The sequence below is a fragment of the Crotalus tigris genome, unplaced genomic scaffold, assembly GCF_016545835.1.
Source record: "Crotalus tigris isolate CLP2741 ecotype Arizona unplaced genomic scaffold, ASM1654583v1 scf7180000024278.498577, whole genome shotgun sequence".
Lineage (NCBI taxonomy): Eukaryota > Metazoa > Chordata > Lepidosauria > Squamata > Viperidae > Crotalus > Crotalus tigris.
Window position 1 is genome coordinate 388855 of NW_024100450.1, and position 26877 is coordinate 415731.

The 26877-nt window shown below is 35.3% G+C and overlaps 1 protein-coding gene across 3 annotated transcripts in view; it reads right to left on the bottom strand.

Annotated features, from left to right (window-relative positions):
* The window catches only part of LOC120299110 (leucine zipper protein 2-like), a 179038-nt gene that overhangs the window by 86435 nt on the left and 65726 nt on the right, over positions 1–26877 (bottom strand). Inside the window, exon 1 of one of the 3 annotated variants that reach the window (XM_039323560.1) lies at positions 15869–15941. The exons of the other annotated variants lie outside the window; for them this stretch is intronic. Coding sequence (XP_039179494.1) covers positions 15869–15934 — 66 coding nt within the window. The 5' untranslated portion in view covers positions 15935–15941. Of the gene's footprint in view, positions 1–15868; positions 15942–26877 lie in introns of those variants that run through there. 3 annotated transcript variants of the gene reach the window in all.

Consider the following 26877-nt stretch of genomic DNA (forward strand, 5'->3'; position numbering starts at 1 on the left):
GAAGTCAGGAAAGCAAAGGCTCAGAATGAACAAAGACTTGCAACAGAAATCATGAATAATAATAAAAAAGTGTCTTCTTCCAACATATTAACAATAAGAAAAAAGTCAAGGAAATTGTAGATCCACTAAAGAGAGAAGATAGCAAAGAAATAACAGGCAATAGGGAGAAAGCAGAGCTGCTTAACTCATACTTTGCATCAGTCTTCACACAAAAAGAAACTATAGCCAACATACCAAAAAAAAAAAACACCCACTACAAAAGACAAATTAAAACAAAAATTAAAATAAGCAAGAAAATGGTAAAAGAACACCTACCCGACTTTGACAAATAAAAATCACCGGGGCCTGACAGATTACATCCCAGAGTTCTGAAGGAGCTGGCAGATGTTATCTCAGAACTATTGCACCACATCTTTCAAAAATCCTGGAGCACTGGGGAAGTACCTGAGGATTGGAAAAGGGCTGATGTGGTTCCCATCTTCAAGAAAGGGAAAAAAAAAAAAGATCCAGGAAACTACAGACCAATCAGTTTAACATCAATACCTGGGAAGATCTTAGAACAGATAATAAAAAAACAGATCTGCAAACAACTAGAAGCAAACAAAGTTATAACTAGTAACCAGCATGGGTTTGTTAAAAAAAGATCATGCCAAACCAATCTTATTTCATTCTTCGACAAAGTGACTAAATAATAGACCACTGAAATACTGTGGACATGGTATACTTAGACTTCAGTAAGGCATTTGATAAAGTAGGCCACAACCTATTCCTTGGTAAGCTAGAAAAAGATGGAATAGACAACATCACCACCAGATGGATCTGTAGTGGCTGGCAAACCATACTCAACGAGTAGTCTTCAATGGCACTACATCGACATGGAGAAAAGTAAACAGTGGGGTACCACAAAGTTCTGTCTTAGGTCTAGTACTCTTCAATATCTTCATCAATGACTTGATGAGGGAATTGAAGGGGAACTCATCAAATTTGCAGATGATAACAAACTGGCAGGAGTAGCCAACACCCAGAAGACAAACTCAGGATCCAAAAAGATCTTGACAAACTTGAACAATGGGCCCTATCCAGCAAAATGACTTTCAATGTGAAGCAAAGTTTTACATTTAGGCAGGAAAAATAAAAGGTACAAGTACAGATTGGGTAAGACCTGGCTCCAAAACAGTAACTGTGAGAGGGACCTCGGAATTCTAGTGGACGATCACTTGACTGTGAGCCAGCAGTGTGAAGCAGCAACCCAAAAAAGCTAATATAATCCTGGGTTGTATAAATAGAGGCATAGAATCAAGAACACGCAAAGTATTAGTACCGCTTTATAAAACCCTAGTAAGACCAAATCTGGAATACTGCAGCCAATTTTGGTCACCATATCACAAAAAAGATGTTGAGAGTCTGGAAAAAAATTCAGAGAAGAGCAACTAAGATGATCAAAAACCTGAAGACTAAAGCATACAAAGAACGGCTGCAAGACTTGGGTTTGGCTAGTCTAAAGAAAAGGAGAAATAAGGGAGACATGATAGCAGTATTCCAGTACTTGAGGGGCTGTCACAAAGAAGAGGGGGGTCATGTTATTCACCAAAGCACCAGAGGGCAGGACAAGAAACAACGGTTGGAAATTGACCAAAGAGAGAAGCAACCTGGACTTAAGGAGAAACTTCCTGACAGTGAGGACAATTAACCAGTGGAACAGCTTGCCCCCAGAAATCGTGGGCATTCCATCATTGAAGATTTTTAAAAAGAGGCTAGACAGTCACTTGTCTGAGATGGTATAGTTCTCCTGCTTGAGCAGGGGGCTGGACTAGAAGGCCTCCAAGGTCTATTCTATTCTATTCTATTCTATTCTATTCTATTCTATTCTATTCTATTCTATTCTATTCTATTCTATTCTATTCTGTTCTATTCTATTCTATTCTCATTTTAGAAAGATCAAGAAGTAACAAAGCAATCCAGTTCTTTCAAAATGAGATAATTTATTTTAAGTCAAAAATTACCAATCCCTCCAAAATCTTACAATAAGGCAGATAGTTAGATTTTTTTCCCTCTCTCCCACTTTCAGTTTCCTTTTTCTGCTCTTGTATTTTGTAAATCATGGGATTGCCTATTTTTGAGTTCTGGAGATTTTTAGTATCTTAATTATTTCTATTACTGTCCCTTAGGCCCCAGTCAGAGCAAGTGCAAGTAAGGAGCAATTCTACAACTTTGCAGAGTGAATAACAACTTTCCAATAATAACAATAGCCATAATAACAAACTGGAAGTTTTCATCTTGCTGTGGCTATTCATGGCACATTTCAGAATGGCTGTAGAGATGATGCTCACACTCAACTTGAATTTATCTATCTAACCTTGTAACACAGAACAGCTTGAGCTAGGTATTAAGGATCCCATTAACTTCCAATGTAATTCAAGAAGCTTAAGGCCACCTTGCAGGCAAGAGATGGTTTCTAAATTGGATTTCTCAGTTCATTAAAGATGTAATAACTTCCTTAATACATATACCAGATTCAAAGAAACTCCATACCAGATTCAAAGAAACTACAGAAGAATGAAGAAGGTGGGACTTTTAGCAAAGATTTTTAAAGCTTTTATTTGTATAAATATGGAGAAGTTTATCAACTAAAACACTGACTTCTTTAAATCCTAGCAAACTTAAATTGAAAACTTAAATTGATATGAACCATCAACCCTATTATTACACTAAATTATTATGGAAACAACTGAAAATGTCTATGTAGTTCTGGTTTTGTCTCCTATTCCCCCAACTCCTTTTGGTCTTATTTCTCTTTACTATGCATTTTAGGAAAGGTATTTATATATATGCAGATGATACCACTCTAATGGCAGAAAGTGTAGAGGAACTAAAGAGCCTCTTGATGCGGGTGAAGAAGGAGAGTGCAAAAGTTGGCTTGAAACTCAACATTAAGAAAACCAAAATCATGGCATCCGGCCCTCTCAATTCCTGGCAAATAGATGGGGAAGAAATGGAGGTAGTGACAGATTTTATTTTTCTGGGCTCAAAGATCACCTCAGATGGGGACTGCAGCCAAGAAATTAAAAGACGCTTGCTCCTGGGGAGGAAAGCTATGGCAAATCTAGACAGCATTCTAAAAAGCAGAGACATCACCCTGCCAACAAAAGTGCGTATAGTCCAGGCCATGGTTTTCCCAGTTGCAATGTATGGCTGTGAAAGTTGGACCATAAGAAAGGCTGAGCGCAAAGAATTGAGGCCTTTGAACTATGGTGCTGGAGAAGACTCCTGCGAGTCCCTTGGACTGCAAGGCGTTCAAATCGGTCAGTCCTAGAAGAGATCAACCCCGACTGCTCTTTAGAAGGCCAGATCCTGAAGTTGAAACTCAAGTTCTTTGGCCACCTAATGAGAAGGAAGGACTCCCTGGAGAAGAGCCTAATGTTGGGAAAGATTGAGGGCAATAGAAGAAGGTGACGACAGAGAATGAGATGGCTGGATGGAGTCACTGAAGCAGTAGGTGTGAATTTAAATGGACTCCAGAAGATGGTAGAGGACAGGAAGACCTGGAGGAACACTGTCCATGGGGTCGCGACGGGTCGGACACGACTTCGCAATTAACATTTTATATAGGCCATTATAAAAATAATACATTGATGATTCAGTTTTGAGATAAAGTAACAGCTTTCAGAATTTAATAGAATACCATTCTTTCCCCTTCATGGAACATTAACTTGTGCTGGTGGAAAGGGGCATCTATGCCTGTGTACAAAAAGGTACTTTGTGATGAGCAAGTCATACATCAGTGGTGGCGAACCTATGGCACAGGTGCCAGAGGTGGCACTCATAGCCCTCTCTGTGGGCATGTGCACCATTGCCCCAGTCCTAGGCCTTCAGCTGGGTTTTATAAAACCTTTTCACTTTAGGTCTCTGCCACCATGTGCCAAAAAAAAAAAAGGTTCAATCAGTCAATTTCAATTTCTCGCGGGGAAAAAAAGATCTTGCAAAGTTGGAATTGATTGATTGAACTTTTTAGTCCTACCAAGTCTGCCATTACCATTGCAGCCATGCCCACCCAATTGGCCACACCCAGCCAATGGGCCACACATCCGGCACCTGACAATGCATAAGTGGGTTATGGGTTGCAGATTGGGCACTCGGTCTCTAAAAGGTTCGCCATCACTGTCATAGATAATTCATAAACAAAAGAACAGACTTAACATGACCCATTAGAGAAGGCAGCCATTAAAGCATTCAGTCAAGGTTATACTATTGCATACCTCATACAAAAAGACAAAACAATTGTCTAAGTAAAAAAAAAAAATCCTAGATATTGAAAATCTGTAAATCGCTTTCTTCATCTCATCAGTTTCTGACTGATATAAATATTTTGTCTATAGCAACATTAAAAGCTTTACTCTTCAACAACAATATTTTTTATTACAGTATTGGGTAAAACATGAGAAACTGAATAAATGACTGGTTGATAAACAAGCATAACAATATTGTACAATCTATTGGAAACAGATGTAGCAAGATGTATTCAGACTCATTAATCAACAATTATTTGAATTTTAGTCTGAACAATATAATATTAATTCTTTATCAATAGACAATAGCATTCTATTTTAGAAAAACTTGGTTTGCTACTGTACATTTATTAGAAGATCAGGTAACTAATCCCATGTCTTTTGTTTCAAGACATTGTCACTACAATTAAATCTGTAAAATTAGGAAGGACTCCTAGTTCTGGTGGTTTTCTTGATAATTGGAGTCTGTATTTGTGTGTGTGTGTGTGTGTGTGTGTGTGTGTGTGTGTGTGTGTATGGTCCTTTCTATATATTTTTTTTCTTTGACCATTAAGTGACTATGAGCTCCTCCCTCTTTTATCTAATCATTCCTTAGGATGTGTTTCTTTCCCTTATACCCCATCCACACATTCCTTTACAATATATTGTATACTGATGTTTTATTGCATATTTATCCACAGTGAAAGTTTTTCAAATAATACCTTAATTTTTAGTGTTAGTAAGGTAACTGTACTTATAGTTATTTCCAAGCTGAACAAGGATGAACTATCTGTTTCATTTTCTTGATAGGTGTGGATGTTAAGATTTTTATCAACTACGTTTGTTATAGATTATAGTATACAGGTAACCCTTGCTTAACTATAATAATTGGCACTGGAATTTCCATCACTCAGTGATGCAGTTGTAAAATGCAATGTCATAGTAAAATGCTATGGCAGTTCTATCACTTCCAATTGCTGGTATTAAGTGAATGCCATGCCATCATTAAGAGTGATAGCAATAGTACTTAGACTTATATCCCACCCCACAGTGCTTTACAGCAGTGTCTGGGCAGTTCACACTATCAGTATATTGCCCCCAACAATCTGGGTCCCCATTTTACTGACCTGGGAAGGACCTTAAGTCCATCAACCTTCAGTCCTTCAGGATCAAACTCCTAGGTATTGGCAGAAATTGCCTGGAATACTCCATTCTAATTACTGTGCCACCAGGCTCTGTGATGTCATGTGATCACCAGTTGTGACCTTCTGTTGGCTTCTTCATTGACATTGCTTGTCAGAACCAACAGTTAAGGATGCAAATGCTAATCACTTGACCATAGGATGCTACTTGTCATAATTATGAGCCAGTCACCAAGTGCTCAGATCATGAGTATGTGATCAAGGACACACTGCAGCAACCACCACTATGAGAATCAATTATAAGTCTCATTTGTTCAGCACCATCATAACTTAATTATGATTGCTAAATGAGTGGAGGACTACCATTATTCTTCCAATATTATCACATCAATCTTTCAATCAATGACTTAAGCTAATCTATCACAAGTCATATAGTCAGGAAGTTTCTCCTAATGCCTAGCCTTAACCTACTTTCTCATAGTTTTAACTTACCAACTCTGGTTCTGTTGGATTCTTATTATTCTTGGTTGTTTCCTACAGACATTTAATTATCAGGCTAGGTAACCTCAACACTGCATGAGAAAGTGAAGTTTTCTGATTGTTTATACCTGTAGCAACTTGCCCTATCAGTCTTGTTTGGAGTATAGTTTCTTCCTAGTAGGTTATTTGATTAGGGTATTTCTTTTTTTTTTTTTTTGTCTGACTGCTTATCTAGATGTTGTTTGCTAAGGAAGATGTGTTTTGGGCTGTTTAAGCTTGTTTTCCAGACCTATCACCTTTCTCTTCAGTTTTTTGAACTTGTACCCAGACACAGTATTCCAAACAGAGCCTAATCAAGCAGAGGAGATATTGGAGCATTTACATCTGGATGTTGTGCTCTTGTTAATGTATCCTAAGATAGCAATTGCCCTTTTAGCAGACACAACAGGCATTTGCAATTTTTATTCATTTGCAGTGGAAGATTTAAAATGATTCATCTATGTTAAATTATTTCGAAAGGAATATTATTGAAAAATGGGCTAGGTATATGGAATGGGTTGAGAGATTGCGTATCTCCAGTGATATCTATCTGTCCATCAGGTCTCAGAAAAGAAGGTTGTATTGGTTCAATCCACTAGACATGTAACACAGGAGGAAGTCTTTTATTGTTATTGCACCCACATTATAAAACATCATTTTCCTACCTCCAGGCCAGGCTGGCCTTCAACCTTGATGGCCTTCCAGAAGGGCCAAAAGAATGGCATTGAGCCCATAGATTGGCTGTACTGTTCTTGAATTATTGAGGTTCCCCAGATATTACATTTTATGTCTTTGCTTGTTTTAATCTTTTATTGTTTGTGTGGTTGTCTGGACATCCCTTAAATTTCACTGACGATATTACCTAGCCTGGCAACAAACATTCAGAAACAATCTCAGAGAATGAATCTCCACCATCATCCTATACCTGACCTACAGATATTTGCCACTATTGCAAAACTATGCTATTACAGAATGAAATCAAAAGGTATTTTCCATGGCTTCCTATTGTCCTCCTTAATTGTTAAATAGAAGGCTGTTTTGCATATACATTTTGACTAAAGGCCACTAGGCTCCCAGGTTCACAGTTTAGATAGTTAATAGTTTTGACACAAAGAAACAGTTATTAGATATCCTTCTCTGAAATAGATTTTTAAGAAATCTATCGGGGGGGGGGAGGCTGTCAATTTAGAAGTGCAGAAGAAATTAAAGCTATTGGTTACAAGATGTAAACTCTGGGTTATGTCTGATTCTAATATTTTGGATACTTAAATCCTAACAAAATGTTAAGGAAGGTATTGTCCACATTTTGAATCCTGTTATTGTCATTAAGTAGGATTCTATATTTAAAAAATGTAACAAGGTCTCAATTAAATACTGTATAGGACATATTAAAGAGAAAAAGAAAATGATGATCAGCATCATTTGTGTGTCCTGGACCAGTTTTAAGTGTGCTTTAAAAATAAGTTGCATTATAAACAGCCTTGCAGTGCTCCTTCAGTCAACACCTAACATGTGTTCAGAAGGCTGCTTTCATGCAAGTCTGCTTATCCAAATGGATTAGATGCACCATTTATGTGGAACAGCAGTCAAACCCATATCAAAGGCTGGTTTTTTTTCTCTTGTGCTGGGGAATTTGGAATTAATGAGCTTCACTGTATATAATGAGCATGCCAAAAAACAAACAAACAAACCCTCACATCAAGAGTAAATATATATGTTTTGTTTACTACAGTCCATTAAGCATGCAGTTTTCATGTCATTAATTTGCTCCTCAAGACAAGATCTGAAACAATAGTCTTTTAAAAGTATTAAAACACAGCTGGTAAATGCGTTGTACACATCTGTTTGATGTGTTTGAGGTTAGCACCCCATTGTCAATGTACCTGAAATAAATGCACTTATTTGATAACTAAGTCATCACTCCATATACAAAAAAATTAACTGTTCTCTCTGACAAAGCACGGATCTGTGATCAGTCTTCCCAAATATATATCAAAATCATTTCACATAACTTTATATAAGAATTATTTCATATATACATGCTCTTATTGCATTCTATGTTCACCTTGGATTCCTTGGATAGATGTGTTTTTTTTTTAATCTTAAACTGATGTGTGCATATTATTAAATGGAAAACATTTACTTTGGTCTATCCTTTTTGGTCCTATTGTTGCTTTTCAGCTGACATGTGAGAGTTGAGGTATTTTTGTAATTCAGGTTATCCTTGACTTAAAACTACAGTTGGGACCAGAATTGCTTATAAATCAAATTGGAACCAATTTTATGACATTTTTTACAGCAATTATTAAACAAATCTCGCTTTTTTTTTAAAGTCAAGAATGAACTAAATTATTTTTAGGAGATAAAGAGAATAGAATAATTTGGATAAACTCAGATTTGTCTATGGAAATTCTCAGTCATCTAAGTCATGGTTGTCCCAAAGCTGCTTTTTCAAGAGGCAACTGGACTTAGGGTAAAGTTTAAGATCTTGCAAGATGCCCGAGAAAGAGGTGGGCTTAAAGCACCCAATTTGAAATTATATTATGATGCAGCCACCTTAACTTTGATAAGCGATTGGCTTAATTTAACAAATAAAGATGTTCTTTCTATTGAAGGGTGGGATTTATTGTATGGTTGGCATGCTTATTTGATTTTTAATAAGAAAGTAGATCGGGCTTTTAAATCACATATTTTAAGGAATGCTTTTTTTTGAGTTTGGAAGAAGTATTATTATAGGTTAAATTATAAAATACCTATTTGGGGGATTCCTGGACATGTAATTGAGGGAGTCTCAAAGGAGATGAATTTCGATAAAATTTCGTATAAGGAGTTATTAATTTGGTCAGGTAATGATTGGCAGCTAAAATCTTTAGACGTATTAAGACAAGAAAATATTTCATACTCATGGTTTCAATACATACAAATTGTGGATAGGTGGACAGTAGATAAGAAAGTTGTAATAACATTAGGAGATGAAAACTTGATTGTTCAGATTAAAGATCAGAATCATGCTCATATTAAAAGAATCTACGATGAGTTAATAAAATTGGATTCAGAAACGGAGTTAGTAAAAGATTGTATAATTAAATGGGCTCAGAATATCCAGGAACCGATTCTATTGGATCAATGGGAGAATATTTGGATTAGAAATGTTAAATTTACACAGGCCCAAAATTTGAGGGAAATTTTTTATAAAATGTTTTATAGGTGGCATTTGGAACCCAAAAAAGTGTCTTGTATGTATTCTAACTTACAGCCCAAATGTTGGAGGTATGGTAGTACTGATGCAACTTACTTTCACGTTTGGTGGACCTGTAAGAAGGTTAAAGCTTTTTGGATAATGATTTGGTGGAACATTCAAAAGATTTTTAAAAAGAAGATAAAGTTTACTCCTCAATTATTTTTATTGGGTATTTTTATGGATTTAGATGTTAATGAAACTATTTTAATGTTGAATCTAATAACTGCAGCAAGGTTACTTGTAGGTTTATATTGGAAGAAGGATTCGCTGCCTACTTTAGAAGAATGGATACTTAAAGTTTCCAATTTAGCAGAAATGACAAAGATTTCTGCTTATTTAAAGGACCATACACACAAAAAAATTATCATAGTGTGGAGAAGGTGGATAGATTATATTCAGAATAAATATGGAATTTTAAAATTCCATTTATTTTATGATTAATTTTTTTTGAAGTAATAATTATTATTTATAGAATTTTATAATATTTGATTTATAGTAGATTTGTTTATTTTATTATTTTTAAAGTTTAAAGGGAGTTAAGGGTTATGTATGAATTTGTTTATTGTATAATTTTTTTTGTTTTAAAAGTTATAGATTGTGTTTATTTTGTTTACAATAACCCTATATTTTGCTCCGGGAAGGGGGGGGTAGGGTGGGAGGGGATGGGTGGGATTAAGTAGGTTAGTTATATAGAAATATTAAATGTATAAAATAGATAGAATATTTTAGAGGGAGGTGCCGCTCAGGTATTTCCCCTGAACTGTATCCAAAGAGGGATAAGAGGGGAGGAGGAAGGATGGAAGGAAGTTGGTTGGGAGGAAGGGATGAGGGGAGAGATGAGAGGAGAGGAGAGAGGGAGTAGGGAAGTAAGGAAGGAACGTTGAAAGGGCGGATGCAGTCGGGGGGAGATAGATGAGCAACACCTAAGGTTTTATTTTAAAGGTATTTTTCTCTTTTATTGTTTTTATATATAATGTATGGAAAGTATTATATGTATTGAAAATTTAAATAATTTTTTTTTTCAAAAAAAGAAGAGGCAACTGGACTTTCTTGTTTTTCTTTGAAGATGTTTCACTTCTCATCTCAGAAGCTCATCCAGAACTGAAGAAGCTTCTGCGATGAGAAGCAAAACGTCTTCAAAGAAAAACAAGAAAGTCCAGTTGCCTCTTGAAAAAGCACCTTTGGGTTAAAATCAAATTCCTCTCTTATTTTCTTGATTGAAATTTCTTCTCAAAGAGTTTTCATTCAGCAAACATAAGTTTTATAGAACTTACGCACTTTTGCATGTGTATTTTTCTTTTCTTTGATGATTTCAAATTATTTATAGACAATTCAATAAAATATCAGCCTTTCCCCTTGACTAGATAAATATTAAGAGGCAGGTTGTGTAAGCCAGAATATCCTGTTTCTGATAACTGTTGTGTAATTTAGATTCTGCGTTTCTAGGAAAGTGGGTTATGTCTAACTACTGAAAATCTTTGGAAAGGTTATGAACCAGCCCAGAGCTGCCCAAATAAAAAGTCACTCAAAATCAAAATGAGATCCTGCTTGTCAAATAATTTATAGGTTTCTTGATCCTCAACTGCCCACAGTGCTCTGATTTAAAATGTACATTGATTCTTGTTTTGTTCTCCTAAGCAGGAACTAAGTAAGTCTTGGCTTCTGTTCAGCCTTGTTACTATTTTTGTTGCTTATGATGTAAGGGAGGAGCTATCAGCTGTAATTAATTAGGCAACATTAAAGCCTGTTTCAGGAGATATTTCCAAAGTGTTATATCAAGGTTTGATAATTCCCAGAAATTCCCTTTATGTTTTGGGTTTAGTAATGGAAACTTTCTTTAAGCAAAGATTCCACCCATTCCCAACTTTTGATGGTAAGATGATGAGACAGATTCCCATCATACTTTCAAAGTTGTCATCACACCTGACACATAGGAGCAGTTGTTCCTCTTAATTATTTTCACCCTATATTCACTCAGTTTCATTCAGTTTACATGTTGTGCAAAATGTGTTATAAAGTTGATAAAGTGGAGACTGAAGAGATCATACACACATACATCTGAACACATACACACCAACAACCATTTTATATAATGAAACAACACTTACTTTAATAAAAAAGATCACAAATGGCATTCTTACCTATGGGCCAAATCAGATTTCATGAAGTGTTTTTAATTAGTCCATCAAGTTCTCCAGTAGATTGCTTGCTTCTTTATAAATTACTTGTCCAATTGTGTGTTCTTCTATATAGTTTTGTTTCTTTGTAAATGACTTGACCAACCATTATGAATGTATAGAATAACAATTCTAACTTCAAACATATTACTATAATCAATTACTTATACTGGATGTATTTTTGACCTATTTATCTGATAATAATTTTCTCTTCTGTACAGAGTTGAAAAATAAAGGAGCTGTGACTTCCTTGTCATGTAATAGAAATAGCACTTAGAGTTATATACCACTTTACAGTGCTTTACTGCCCTCTCTAAGCAGTTTACAGTCAGCATATTGCTCCCAATAATCTGGGTCCTCATTTTACTGAGCTCAGAAGGCTGGAAGGCTGAGTCATCCTTGAGTCAGTGATAATCCAACTGCCGAACTGCTGGCTATTGGCAGTCAACAGAATTAGCCTGCAATACTGCATTCTAACCACTGTGGCACAACAGCTCTTAAAGCTAGATTAACAATAGCACCTTGGAACAGAGGTGGGTAAGTGAGCATTCTGCCTTTAAACAATTTAAGAGTCATTGTAGCATATCAATGCTGGAGCTTAGGAACTATATTAAAAGTGTAAGCTGGGCATTACCATGCTTTATCTCAAGTTTCAAGAATCACTTTGATTTCCTTTTATTACTTTGAAGAAATGAACATTTCAATTCCAACTTGAGGGAAATAAAAATCCATTTTTGTCCTCACAGATGATTTCCAGGTTCAATTTGTAAAATTCAAGACATTATTTTATTTTCTACATAAACCATTCTTGATGAAAAAAAAAAGTTTGCAAAAGAGATGTGTTGGTAAAGACATAGTCTACAAAAAGTAGCTGTCATTTTGGATGCCTTCACATCATATCCATATCCATTCAGAATTAAATAGGTTTTGGTATTTACTCTGGCAAACAATATGCTAACAGTGGCTTGGCAATAAAAATATAATATGCTTTAGAGATCCTTGTCTCCAAGCTTACATCCCTTGTTACTAAGATAACATATTGGATTTAGCCAGGAGTTTCTATATCTCTTTCTCATCTTCAACAAACTCACCACTATGAAATTTCTATCACTAGGGGAAAATATCCACTTCCGCTTTTTTACATCCAAACGTTCTATAAATTTTTAAAATAGTGTTAGTGCAGTGAACTGACATAATAATCTCATTTCATTTTGTTCACTTCATTTGTTCACAGATTTCCCCCCCTCTGTGTATTTGTATTTGCAGTGAGATAAATAATTCTATTTTATGTCTTTTTAAGCGTATATCTGACCTTACTTCTTGGACAAAAATGCTTGAAGTAGCATCACACAAACTCACCCCAGACTAGCAGTAATAATGATGTAATTTTAATACCGTATATAAATTGCAATAATGACCATAGGCTTATATTATATAAATATATGATGATAGATTTTTATTATATAAATAGCATCATCCACATAAAAGACACTTAATGTCAAATTAAAAAAAACCCAGATAGGTCTGTGTCCTAAAAATCCTACAGTTTAAAATTTAACTACAATGTAGATAAGAGAAGATGAAGAGAAAGATATTGGGAATAAGGATAAGAACTGAATGCAGGAGATTGTTATTTTTCAAACATAAGACATTTTTTCTAACTTAGCTGTATTTTGAATGGCACTTCAGCAAGAAGGGTTGAACCAAATATTGAATTTAGTCCTTTTTAATTTAATTACTGATAAAGGGAAAGAGAAAGTTCAGAGGAGTAAAATAACATTCATTTAATAAATAAATATGTGGATTTTAAAAAATGAATAAATAAAAGATGAACTTGATCCCCATGTGTGGGCAGTCACAAACACTGAAATGCTAAAACAAAAAGATAATTATCTGGAAAATAGTTTGATTTAGCACATAAGCTAAACATAAGGTTGTTGTTTTAGGGAAACTAGGAGGAGGTAAGTGTGTTATTTGTACAAATGCCATGAGTTATGTGTAGAAATGATAAAGGCAGGATATTAAATAAATAAATTATAAATAAAGAAATGATAAACATTATATAATCTATCTGTCTATCCATATCTGTCTATCTATCTCTATCTCTTTCTATCTGTCTGTCTGTCTGTCTGTCTGTCTATCTATCATCTATCTTATGAGGGTGTCTGGGAGTAAATACATGATGGAATTTTAGTAAGGCAGGTACAGTTTTAGATTCTCCAGTTCATCTTCTTGCTTTGGAATCTAGAGGCATGAGAATATAATACAGTTAAGCACATCAATTGAGCAGGAGGATGGCTATTGTTATCTGAAGAAATTTCTCATAAATTGGATTCTGGTTTTGATTATATTACTATTGTTGTAAATGTCCTTGAGTCATTGGAAGTGAGAAATGATTGCATAAATAAATATTTCTCCTCTTTCTATCACACATACACACACACACACACACACACACACACACGACAGATAGATGTTTGAAATGTTCCTCCTTTCCCCATTCCAACACTGTGGAACTCCTTCCCTCTGAAAATAAGGGAAGCAAACAGAGCAGGTGGGATAGATTTGTAAAGGCAAAAATCCTTCAAGTTGAATTTGATTTCTGGGCACACATCCATGTACTTTTCTTGCCACAGTATGGATGTAGCTTACTGTTACCTTCTGGTGGATTTTTTTTCTTTCTCAATCTATACTGGCATTTGCTGATCTCATATCTTAGTGCTAGCCAGGCCTAACCCTGCTTCGCTTCTGAGCTTTGACATAGCCAAAAAAATGCTAGTGGTTATGTTTTCTCAAACTCGCAAAATACTCCCAATTTCAGTTAAGAATTGTGGGCTTAATCTAGAGTAAATAAAAAAGAGTGTTAGTTGCACTGTACATAATTAATGTGATGAGTGGATTTGCCTCTTTATTAGCCAGGAACTCAAACATATCAAGTAATACAAGAAAAATCATGATTGGCTTAGTCAAATTTGTCCCAAGTTGATAATTGTATAGTGCCACTTCAGTAAAGAATACTATTTTTATTAAGTAATATTGGGTTCTAGAATGTAAATCTTTAGAAATATCAGGCTTTTTTTTCCTGATCCCAAATAATATAATAAATATTGATTGCTAAACAATGATGATTTGATGATATAAAATTTTGAAAGCCTCACAGATAGAATGGCTTTGACTGATACAGTAAAGTCCTTGGCGGGCCACAATTTATCGCTTCATTTGATCCTGGTTACCTGAATGAACATTATCAGTGATACGTTTTAGTTCGACATTTTGAGATCAGGGATGTATTAATCTTACAAATTGCAATTTGTTCTATTGCTTTTAGACTCAATATTTTTTTTTCCTTTTTTCAGATATTTATTTATCATGTATTTATAATTATACTTCTATTCTGCTGAAATCCGGAGGATTCCATTGCTAACATTTTTCTATATTTTACATGATATATAGGTGGGGTTTATTTAAAGGGTAAAGGAGGGAGATAAACACCCCACCACACATCTTCCCTAGCAGCCAAAATGAAATAAGCAGGAAACAGGAAATATCAAAAAGCCAACAGTTCAACCTTGACGTACATATATTCTCAATTATTATTTATTCATGTGTGGCAGAGTCTTATGAATTCATCTGGAGAATGACATATACAATGCATCTTTGATAGCAGTAGCCTTTGCTAGGAGGGCATAAACTGTAGCCTGAACAAATTAAAGATGAAGATACTAAAAGATATGTCTTTCCAAAACCCTTGTTACTCTTTGTGTTATCTGTAGCTTTCAACCCTTTTGAACAAAAGCAAATTCTCTGATTACCCTACTTCGATCTGTTATTAGAAGATAACCAATGTTCATATTTTTCAGTAAAATGTTCCTAAGCCTATAAAGCAGATGCTTGGATTTTTAAAATGTAAAATAAGGAATTAATTATTCAAAGTATTTTTAAACTTTATAAATGCAAGATCCAGAAACTAAACAGAATTGGGTATTTGAAAGGATAATAATGGGAATTGCTGCCTGATGTTTTTTTAGTTTGGCTCTGTATACAGCCAATGTTTACTTTATGTGCTTTTTCCCTTTTTTATTTTAACAGAAATTAATTAAACTAAGAGGCATATTTTGCATAATTAGTTCTGAGTTAAACCATAGACACCTACATTGTATTTCATGCTATCCATTTGATTTAGAGGGAACCTATGACATATACAATATTATCCATGTAATGCTCACTGTATGAAAAACAGATGAACTGTTTTAAATTTTAAAGATCTTGCCAAACTATATAATTTGGAGTACAAAATTTTCATCCTCTGCTCACTATGAGGTCATCCTGAAGATTATCACAAGTCCAGAGAAGGCATATTTCTTGCTTAGTTTAAATAATTATCTTTATTCTATTGTCATATACTATACTCAAATCTATACCTTCAGCAGATTTTTTGGGAGGCTAGATGGATGTTGTGAGAAAAGGAAAAAGTTGTTTGTAGCAACCCAATTGAATTACCACAAATCCTACTGGCGAGGCTACCTGGAAGTCGACTTCTCTCAGAATTTGCATTTTGGTTAAATGATAATCTTTTGGGATCCAAACCATTTATCACCTATGCAAGAAGCAGAGAAAGAAAGTAACAAAATTGGTGCATTAAATAAAAGCTTGGCACAGAAAGGAACTTTATTGCCTTTTTGTATAAGTTTGCTTTAAATGAGATTTCTTTCTGTAATATTAGGTTTGTCAATGGTATAAAGAAACTTTTATTTGTTTCCAATAGAGCAAATCACTTCCAGTGAAGCCCTAAACATGTTCCCTGTTTATTTCTCCCATTTTCTGATTGTACCAATCATTTATTTATATAAAAGGTGCAATGAAGGTAATATTAATATTAATAATGCTTTGTAGATATTGATATTGAAAAAATAAAATAAAAATACTACTTTATTTTATTTTGCATAATATATACTGAAAGAATGTTATTAGAATTTAGAGGAAAAATATGAATAATCAAAGTAACATGTTCATATTAGCAATTCTTAACAGTTCTGGACCCAGTCACAAGATAAAACTGAGGCTAAATACAGCAGCAAACCAGTTCAATTGAGATTTAATCAGAGGTTATTTACCTTGATTCAGGGTGCATCTCAACTGCCAGAGTGCCATGCCATGACTATCAATCATTCTGGACAGCAGATATGGATGTTGTCATTTTCTACTCATATCCAGCCTCTAGGAAGCATGACTACTGTTTACACTTTTCTGCTTCAAGTTAAATATAGTGGTTTCTGTCTTGTGCTAGCTCAAGTGTTGCTGTCCATTGAAATAACACCAAAAGCCTGGATGAAGATAATACCTGGACATCCTTCAAACTGACATTAGGCATTCTAGCCTTCTTGACTTCAGTATGCTTAATGTCAGCTTGAAGAATGTCCAGATATTTGTAGTAATTGTCTTCATCCAGACTCTTGATTTTCATGGGAAGTTTTGATTCTTTCAGTTTTTACTAGTTTTTCCCATGTTGGTAGTAAGGGTAACATTTGTATATCATAATATCTTGGTAGTACTGGACTGAGAAGCAAATCTGTTTCAGAAGATATTTTTCCATACATCTTCAGTTTGTCCAAGAGGTTTTAAAAAGCTCCTTTTATTTTTATAAACCTGGTTAATAAACCAAACTGTTATTCAAAATGCCCTTGAAACAAAATAAATTGGATGCAGCAGACTGATGGGTTCATGTAGTGATGTAGATAAATTTCAAATGATAAAAAAATGCATATTCATCTAGTTTGGAAAGCCATGTCAGAATTAAGCTTGGCTTGTAATGGACTTGATTCTATCAATCTTCCTCTCCTGTTTCTTTCCAAAAAAATTTAGAAAACCCCCTCAAAGTCATGTAAATAACAGTGGTAAGGCACATTATTTGATATGTTTGATCTCTTCTTAATAGGCCCAAAATTTTTGAGAATATTTAAGAACAGACATGAAGATCTTTCATTTACTTCATTCATTCCTTTCAACATTCTATTAGAAAGTTCAGGAGAAAAAAAAGCAGAATTATTCTGAGGCCAGTACAGCTTGCCCATCTATATTTTCAATATTCTTGGAAATCTTTGGGTTCCTTAAATGTTTTGGGGATTTCTCAAGGAGAAAGTTAGTATTTACAGACATCATGTTGTGAAAGAAATCCAACTTATAATTGTCAGTTTTGCATGTTCAAAGATACAGATATTTTGTCACATCAGTACAATGGTACATTGGTATTCAACTGCTTTGAAACTCATTGGATTTGGAACTCAACACGTTTTCATGTGAAAATTTTGTGCCGGTACCCATCATTTGTTTGGTATTCAACACACAAGTTAGAACTTGTCAGTGTCAGGTGCTTTGTGACTCACTATATTATTCTTTATAGGAAAAAAATGTTTGGTACTCATCATTTTTGTTACTTATCATGCCTCCCAGAACCAATTAATGATGAGTACCAAGATACCACTGTATTAAAATGAGTGGGAATGCTTACAAAATGCAACCTTAAGATTGCATATCTGGATGTTGTTGAAAAGAGTCTAAGTAAATGTTTCAAACCAGATCAACTGCGCCAACCCTTTGTTAAAATGTTCTCACTGAAACATTCTTGGAGAACTAGATTTCCTAATTTTGTTCTTGCTCCTCTTTCATTTAAAAGCCAATTCATTTCTCTTTTTAGATTCAATTACTATTATATGGAATGCAATTATGTATCGGTTGGTAGTTTTTAATATAAAATGCTAATATTTTATATAATATCACATATTATTTGATAATATAGTGTATTTTTAAATGCTATCCTCTGAGCTCCCTCATTCAGGCTCTGATTCTTAGACTAATTCAATCTTGTTTTTTATTATTCCTACATCATAAAGGCCAAAATGGTCTTTGGGTACTTGCGGTCCTATTTGTTTCTTCAGTGACTAATCCACACTACACTAGGGGAAAGTCGAAGGTAGGGTCCCCCATCCTAAGTTCAAAGCAGTTATCAAAAGAGTGAAAAGTTCAATTTCCACTTCAAGTCTTTACACTTCTGCAGAGAAAGTGTGTTTATGTGGCAGTGGGGCCTTTGTACCAGGTCAACTCAGTGGTGGGATTCAAATATGTGAACAACCGGTTCTCTGTGTGGATGCCGCTTCTGGAAGTCCGTTCTGGGCCTGGGCAACAAAAAATTAGCTACTGGTTCTTCTGAAGTGGTGCAAACTGGCTGAATCCCACCATTGGGTCAACTATTGGACAAATGACTCCAGATAAATATATACATCTACTAAGATTTGAAGCTTGAAGTTTCAAATAAAGGAGTACTGCACCTGATGCTTCATACATGCCTTTTCAGAAAGGACTGTTAGTGCTGGACTGTTTTGTTGTTATGCAAATAGTGCTTTTATTACATTTTACTTATTTTTTAATTCCCTTTACCAAATATAATAATTTATTTATCAACTCCCTCCCTGCATTCCAAGTCTTTCCTGGTTTGGGTAGAAGGATAAAGAGAGGGAAGTAGGGGTTATTTTATTTATTTATTACTCTTTGTTTGCTGTAATCCTGTGCTAATTATAAAGAGCTATGGGGAGTTCTACACTTTTCCAGATGCTTTTTTTTTCAGTTGATACAAAGATATATAATAGAAATGTCTTAGAAAACAGAGTATTCGAGTCATAATTCTTTAAATTTCAGCCATAGTATTTAAGAATATTTCCAATGGAATATCACAATAGTAATGGGGGACTTTAACTACCCTGACATCAACTGGGAGACAAACTCCGCACCAAGTGGAAGATCAAACAGGTTCCTGGCAAACCTAGCAGACAACTTTGTCTCCCAAAAAGTAGAGAAGGGAACTAGGGGATTAGCCATTTTGGATCTAATTCTCAATAACAGAGATGAAATGATAGATGGTGTTGAAGCCATAGGAACCCTGGGAGGAAGTGATCATGCAATATTAGAATTCAACATTATAGAAGCACAAGCAATAGAACACAGTCAAACTAGAGTCTTGGACTTCAAGAGAGCTAATTTCAATAAACTTAGAGAGGGCTTGGGAAGGATTCCATGGATGAGAATCCTCAAGGGGAAAACAACTCAAGAAGCTTGGGAAATTTTGAAAAATGAGATAATAAAAGCACAGTCTAGCACAATACCAACAAAGAGGAAAAACAACAGCTCCCAAAAGAAACCAGCATGGCTGCATAAAGAACTCTCTGACAAATTGAAAGATAAAAAGGACAAATATAGAAAGTGGAAAGAGGGGAACATAACTAAGTCAGAATATCAGTAAATAGCCCGAGCCTGCAAAGATGAAGTGAAGAAAGCCAAGGCTCAAAATGAACTAAGGCTTGCGACCAAAGTCAAAAATAACAAAAAAAGCTTCTTTCAACATGTAAAAAACAAGAAAAAAGTGAAGGAAATGATTGGTCCATTAGTGGGTGGAAGTGGCAAGAAGGTGACAAGCAACAGGGAGAAAGCAGAACTATTTAACTCATTTTTTGCATCTGTCTTTACACAAAGGGAAAAAACAGACCAACCTATCAAAAATAGTGCCATAAAAAACAAAACAGAAACACAAGTTAAGATAGGCAAGAAAATGGTTAGTGAGCACCTGTCCAGCCTAGATGAGTTCAAATCGCCAGGACCAGATGGATTACACCCCAGTTCTCAAGGAACTGGCAGATGTGATATCGGAGCCACTGAACTATATTTTTCAAAGATCCTGGAACACAGGGGAACTACCAGAGGACTGGAAAAGAGCTGATGTAGTTCCCATCCTCAAAAAAGGAAAAAAAATGGATCCAGGAAATTACAGACCTATCAGCCTGACCTCAATACCTGGGAAGATCCTGGAAAAGATAATCAAACAACGAATCAACGAACACCTAGAGGCAAACAAAGTCATTACTAAAAGCCAACATGGGTTTGTCAAAAATAGATCATGCCAGACAAATCTTATTGCATTCTTTGACCAAGTGACAAAATTAGTGGATCAGAGGAATGCTGTGGACATAATTTACTTGGATTTCAGTAAGGCATTTGATAAAGTAGATCACAACCTACTACTTGACAAGATAGAAAAATGTGGGGTAGACAGAACCACCACCAGATGGATCTGTAGCTGGCTGACCGGCCGTACTCAGCGAGTGGTCCTCAATGGAACTGCATCTATATGGAGGGAAGTGTGTAGTGGGGTGCCCCAGGGCTCTGTTCTGGGCCCAGTACTCTTCAACATCTTCATCAACGATTTGGATGAAGGGATAGATGGGGAACTCATCAAATTTGCAGACGACACCAAGCTGGCAGGAATAGACAACACTCCAGAAGACAGGCTTAAGATACAGAAGGATCTGGACAGACTTGAACACTGGGCACTAACTAACAAAATGAAATTCAATGGTGAAAAAAGCAAGGTTCTACATTTAGGCAAGAAAAACCAAATGCACAAGTACAGCATAGGTGGCACCATGCTCAATAGTAGTAACTGTGAGAGGGACCTCGGAGTCCTAGTAGACAATTACCCAAATATGAGCCAGCAGTGTGCTGCAGCTGCCAAAAAGGCCAACACAGTGCTAGGCTGCATTAACAGAGGGATAGAATCAAGATCACGTGAAGTATTAATACCACTCTTCAATGCCTTGGTAAGGCCACACTTGGAATACTGCATCCAGTTTTGGTCACCACGATGTAAAAAAGATGTTGAGACTCTAGAAAGAGTACAGAGAAGAGCAACAAAGATGATTAGGGGACTGGAGGCTAAAACATATAAGGAACGGTTGCTAGAATTGGGTATGTCTAGTTTAACAAAGAGAAGGACAAAGGGGGACATGATAGCAGTATTCCAATATCTCAGGGGCTGCCATAAAGAAGAGGGAATTAAGCTATTTTCCAAGCACCTGAAGGCAGGACAAGAAGCAACGGGTGGAAACTAATCAAGGAGAGAAGCAATCTAGAACTAAGGGGAAGCTTCCTGACAGTGAGAACAATTAATCAGTGGAACAGCTTGCCTCCAGAGGCAGTAAATGCTCCAACACTGGAAGTTTTTAAGAAGAGACTGGACAGCCACTTGTCCGAAATGGTGTAGGGTTTCCTCCCGAGCAGGGGGTTGGACTAGATGACCTCCAAGATCCCTTCCAACTTTACTACTATTATTATTATTACTATTATTATTATTAACAGGTATAACAAATTGATTGGTTGCAAAAAAAACCTCTTTGCTTTTTAAATAATACATATGTTTACCATGTCCATTTATAATAAACATTTATGGTATATGGCTACAAGGTTTTAGTCATCTGCTAAATTTAGTTGCACACAGCACCAAGCTAATGGACATCAAGATGGCAGAAGCAAGGCTACAATTCTGCCAAGTATCTGACAAAGATTTAAAATGTATACTGGCTACATTTTATAAACCAGTAGTACATCCAACCACAACTGATACAATAAATCTTGTATGTCATTATTTTAAAGCTATCTTATGACACACGTATGCATGTTATACATTGGAACTAAGAGCTAATAGTCCCTTAACGTCCTCTGTGGTGATTGTGGTGGTGTTGGTTTTGACAGCACTTAGAACAGAAAAGGAAAACTTTCCTTTTCTGCATTAGATATGCCACTAAGGATCATTCTCCTCCTTTTATTTATAAGCTTTTAACTTGTAAAAATCAATAGGAAGGCATTTCTATCTTCTGCATATTAACAGTAATGCATATTACTGATTTTGTACCCAGGAACAAAATCAGTGGTTTTTTTTTAACAGACAAAACAGCAAACTTAAGGGAATAATATCCCATCATGTTATTATAGTTATACATCTGTATCTATGTGCAACCAAATATTTAGAAAACAATTTACCAAGAGGAATACCAAAAAAGGATTGGGTGTATCAAGACTGAGTCCATCTCTAAAAGCATTTCTCCCCATTGAATGCAAGCACAAAGGACTCTTTTAGATTAATATTATTCTTGGATTTCCTGATGACAATGGAATGATAACTTATACACACACAAACACACACATCACAGATATTGAGATACTAAAATCATATTGCAACTTCAAAGGCCTCCAGCAGGGAACATTTAATTTGCAGACTTTCCAGCACTCCTGACAGTTACTGGGGCTCTTTTCTTTGCCTAAAATAATGCCCTAAAATAAATGCATTTTATAAAATAAATGCATATTTTAGATAATGCACTTTAGAGAGGTTGAGGACAAGTTGAATTAGGATATATGATACATGATCCTTACTCCTTGATCGTTATCTGGTATTCTAATTTAAAAAACAAACCAACTAAAAGATGTATGTACTGACTTCATTTTTAAAATAAAGACACTAGTTAAATGTGTATACACATTGTCTCTTCCATGAGAAAAAAAGACAAACTTTTTAGCTCATTAATTTTAACAAGCACCCTTAACTTTTCCCCTCATCACATAGTGGACTGCTTTCATAAAGGAAAATCAGTTTTCAGAATGCTTTGAGATATGTATTCTGTACTGGCAGTAAAGTATGTCTCAGTTTTTAATTATTATAGCTATTTTTTAAAAAAAAAAAACACAGCATACATTTCCCATTTAGGTAAAGAAGATCTGTTTCATAGGCCACCATCTTACAATTGTCAATGCTGCAAATATTGTATATTCTTGCTTTTGACAATATGCAGAACTGTCTGGTATTTATGGGATTAATACAGAGCAGAAGGGGGGTGGGGGTAAAGCCCGAGAAAAAAAGAGGAAGAAAACCTATGACCTTCACACTAATTGGATAACGTGATATATGACGGCTAATTTAGGGAGGGAACATGCTGATAATTTAACTGCTCAGAGGAAGAGAACTTAGATCCTAGCATCCCTCCGTTTTGCCTGTGCTGACATTTTGATTCAATAAAAGACTTTTAGGAAAATAAATGCCTGGAAGTTCTTTGAAATGTTTCATTATCCGGAACCATAATATCATTCAGCTTTTGAGAATTTAAAGAGACTATTTGCTGCTGAACCAGTTCTAAAGCACCCCTGCCCAGGGGAACCCTTTGTGATTCAAGCCGATGCCAGCAATGTGGCAGTTGGAGCTGTGTTACTGCAAAAGAACAAAAATGGGGTCCTGCAACCCTGCGCCTACACCTCTAAGAAATTTACTGAGCAGAGATGGGCAATCTGGGAGAAGGAGGCCTTCACAATTAGATGGGTGCTATTAAACTGGAGTCACTATCTAGAAGGGAGCAAGGTGCCATTTGAGGTATGGACAGATTACAAAAATCTAGAAGCACTGAAAACTCCCCGCAAATTGTCCCCAAAGCAAGTACGGTGGGCACAGTACTTTAACCGCTTCAACTTCACTCTAAAGTACATACCAGGAAGAAAAAACTTCCTAGCTAATGCGCTATCCCAGGTACCCCAATACAAAAGTGAACGAGAGGAGATTAACAAGGCAATTATCCTCAACCCACAAACTGCCGCTCAACTTACACCTTGCAGGGTCCCCAATCTTTTTTTTTTTATTGAAAATTTTTTAAATTTTATAAAACAAATCCCCTCCCTGAAACTCCCCCACCCTCCCATACCCTCCCCCCCTCCCCAAACCTCCCAAACCCTCCCCCAACCTTCCCAGAGTTGAGTACAGGCTTAGTTAAAATTTTTCAAAAAAAAGAAAAGAAAAACTTAAAACACATATAAATCCTAAACAAATCTAAATACCTTAAATTAAATAGGTTATCTTCTCTAAAAAATAATAATTACAGTCCTTAAACACATTATAATATACTCTAAACATTTTCTAACATCATACTTATAATATTATTCATCATTCTGTATAAACTCCCTCCAAGACACAAATTTAAACATTACTTTCTTTGAACATCTATACATCTATATAAATCTAATCTCTCCCTCTTTCTTTATCATAAAACAAAAAAATAAACATATAAACCTTCATTATACCATTGAAACAAAACACTCTTTGAATACTTAAGCTAAATACTTAAACTTAAACTTTAAACAAATTATCTTCTCTTAAAAATAATAATAATAACAATAATAATTAAAAAAATCCAATCATTAAACACGTTATAATATACTCTAAACCTTTTCATGTCATACTTATATTCCATCATTCTTTATAAACTCCCTCCAAGACACAAATTTGAACATTACTTAAAACTTAAAACTTAAAACATTAAGATCCCCTTATACGCATTTAAATCTTTACCAATAACAAATACTATCTTAAACACAATGTAATATACATCTTTACCAATAACAAATTGCATCTTAAAAATAATAATAATAATAATTAAAAAAACCCAAACATTGAAGACCTTATAATATACTCCAAACCTATTACTTAAACTTAAACTTCTTATCTAAAATTTTCATTCAGTCTCCATAATCTTCTGTCCAATAACCGGTTACGTCCACTATAAACACAATCCTTATCAGTCTCTCTTGCCCATAAGCATCGAAAGAAATGCGTTAAAATCTGCCCTTGAAGATCGCTCCAAAAAATTTGTCCTGGTTCTCCCACAAACTCAGGAACCAATACCTGTGAAGCTTCCTCAACCTCCTTCTTCTGTTGGTCTTTCTCTTTACGTTTATATGTTACTTTTTCTTTACATTTATACATTACACAAGTCTCAGGAACCAATACCTGTGAAGCTTCCTCAACCTCCTTTTCTTTATGTTTATATGTTGGACAAGTTGTCTTCTGGTCTTTCATCTCTTGTGGAACTTCCTTGAGCTTCTTCTGTTGATCCTTTTCTTTACAGTTATATATTGCATAGGTTATCTTCTGCTCATCCATCTCTACTTGTTGAGGCCTCCCATTTTTAATTAATATAGACTCTTCAGACTGCAATTCTGGCATTAAAGGTTGCTCCAAAGAATTTATAAATCCTACTTCTCCCTCAGATTCAGAAACCAATACTTGTGGAACTTCCTTAAACTTCTTCTGTTGATCCTTTTCTTTACAATTATATGTTGCACAGGTTGTCTTCTGCTCCTCCATCTCTACTTGTTGGGGCCCCTCAAACTGCAATTCTGCCTTTTTTTCTTCCAAAGCTTTAAGCGTAGTAGGTGACGATGAGCATACCCCCAGGACCGAAGTATAAAAATCTTTTGCTTTAGAAACAGTATTAAGACTATAACGTATCCCCAGGTAGCTCACCACCATTCCAGTCGGAACATCCCATCTAAACAAAATTTGTCTCTTTTTAAGTTCGTCTGCTAAAAAAGCAAACTCCTTTCTTCTTCTTAAAATTTTTGGTGGGATCTCCTTTAAAATTATAACATCTTGTGAAGCAATTTGAAACCTCTTCTTATAAAAGGCTTGTATAATTTCATTGCGCAGGGATCTTTTCCCAAAGTAAATTACCACATCTCTTGGCAAATTCTTTTGCTCTGCCACCACAGAGTTAACTCTAAATGTCTGATCAATTCCACTAAGTATTTCCTCTTCTTCTCTATTCAGAATCACAGCAAAGTCCTTTGCCACCATCTCTCTCAAATCTCCTTGCACAGACTCATGTAAACCTCTGATTCTTAAGGCATATTCCATTTGTTTATATTGAAGCATAAGAATCTCATCTTGAAAGTTTTTCATCTCTTTTTCCATACTTTCAAATTTTTCCTCCATCAATTCCAATTTTTCTACTACCTCTTCTACGCGAGAATTCAACTTTTCAAGAACAGAGGCAACTCCTTTTAAAGTCAAAACTATCTCTTGCTTCAAAGTCTTATTATTTTCCTCTAAAATCTCTTTCATTTCTCCCCTAATTTGAAGTACAACATCTCCCATCATATCTTGCAAGTCCTTCACCATTGTTGACTGTGGCAAGGAAGAAGGTGAAACTATTAATTTAGATTGTTGCCCTGATGATAACACCGAAGAAGAAGTCACCTTGGAAGCTGTAGAGATTACTGGACGCTTTGGAGCCATCTTAAAAAAAAACTTTACTCCTTCTTAAAAATTGCAAGAATTAAGCAAGAAAAATAAGAAATTAGCTCCATAAATTAAAAAAAAATCCTTCAAGAGGGGATCGTTATGATAAAATAAAAATAAAAAAAGGAGTTCAAAAAAAAGAAAAAGGAGGAGAAGAAAAAAAATAATAATTAGATAGAAAAAATCCATTCCATTTTTTAAAAGTACCCAAAAGTACAAAATATAAAACACAAAAATTAAACAAAAATAATAATACTAACACTCCATTCCTATCATAAAAAAAAACATCACGAGAGGAGATTAACAAGGCAATTATCCTCAACCCACAAACTGCTGCTCAACTTACACCTTGCAGGGTCCCCAATCTTGATGACCCTGGAGCGAAGAAAATAAAATGAGAGCGCCTCAGTGACCAATGGTTCAAAGATAATCAAGCCTCCCTAACATGCAGGGATGGCTTGGCTTACAAAGGGGGGAAGCTATATTTGCCAGAAGCACTCCGTCTTAATGCTCTCAAACACAGCCACGATGTAAGACAGGCTGGACACTTTGGATATTTGAAAACCCTATACCTCACCTGCCAGCAATTTTG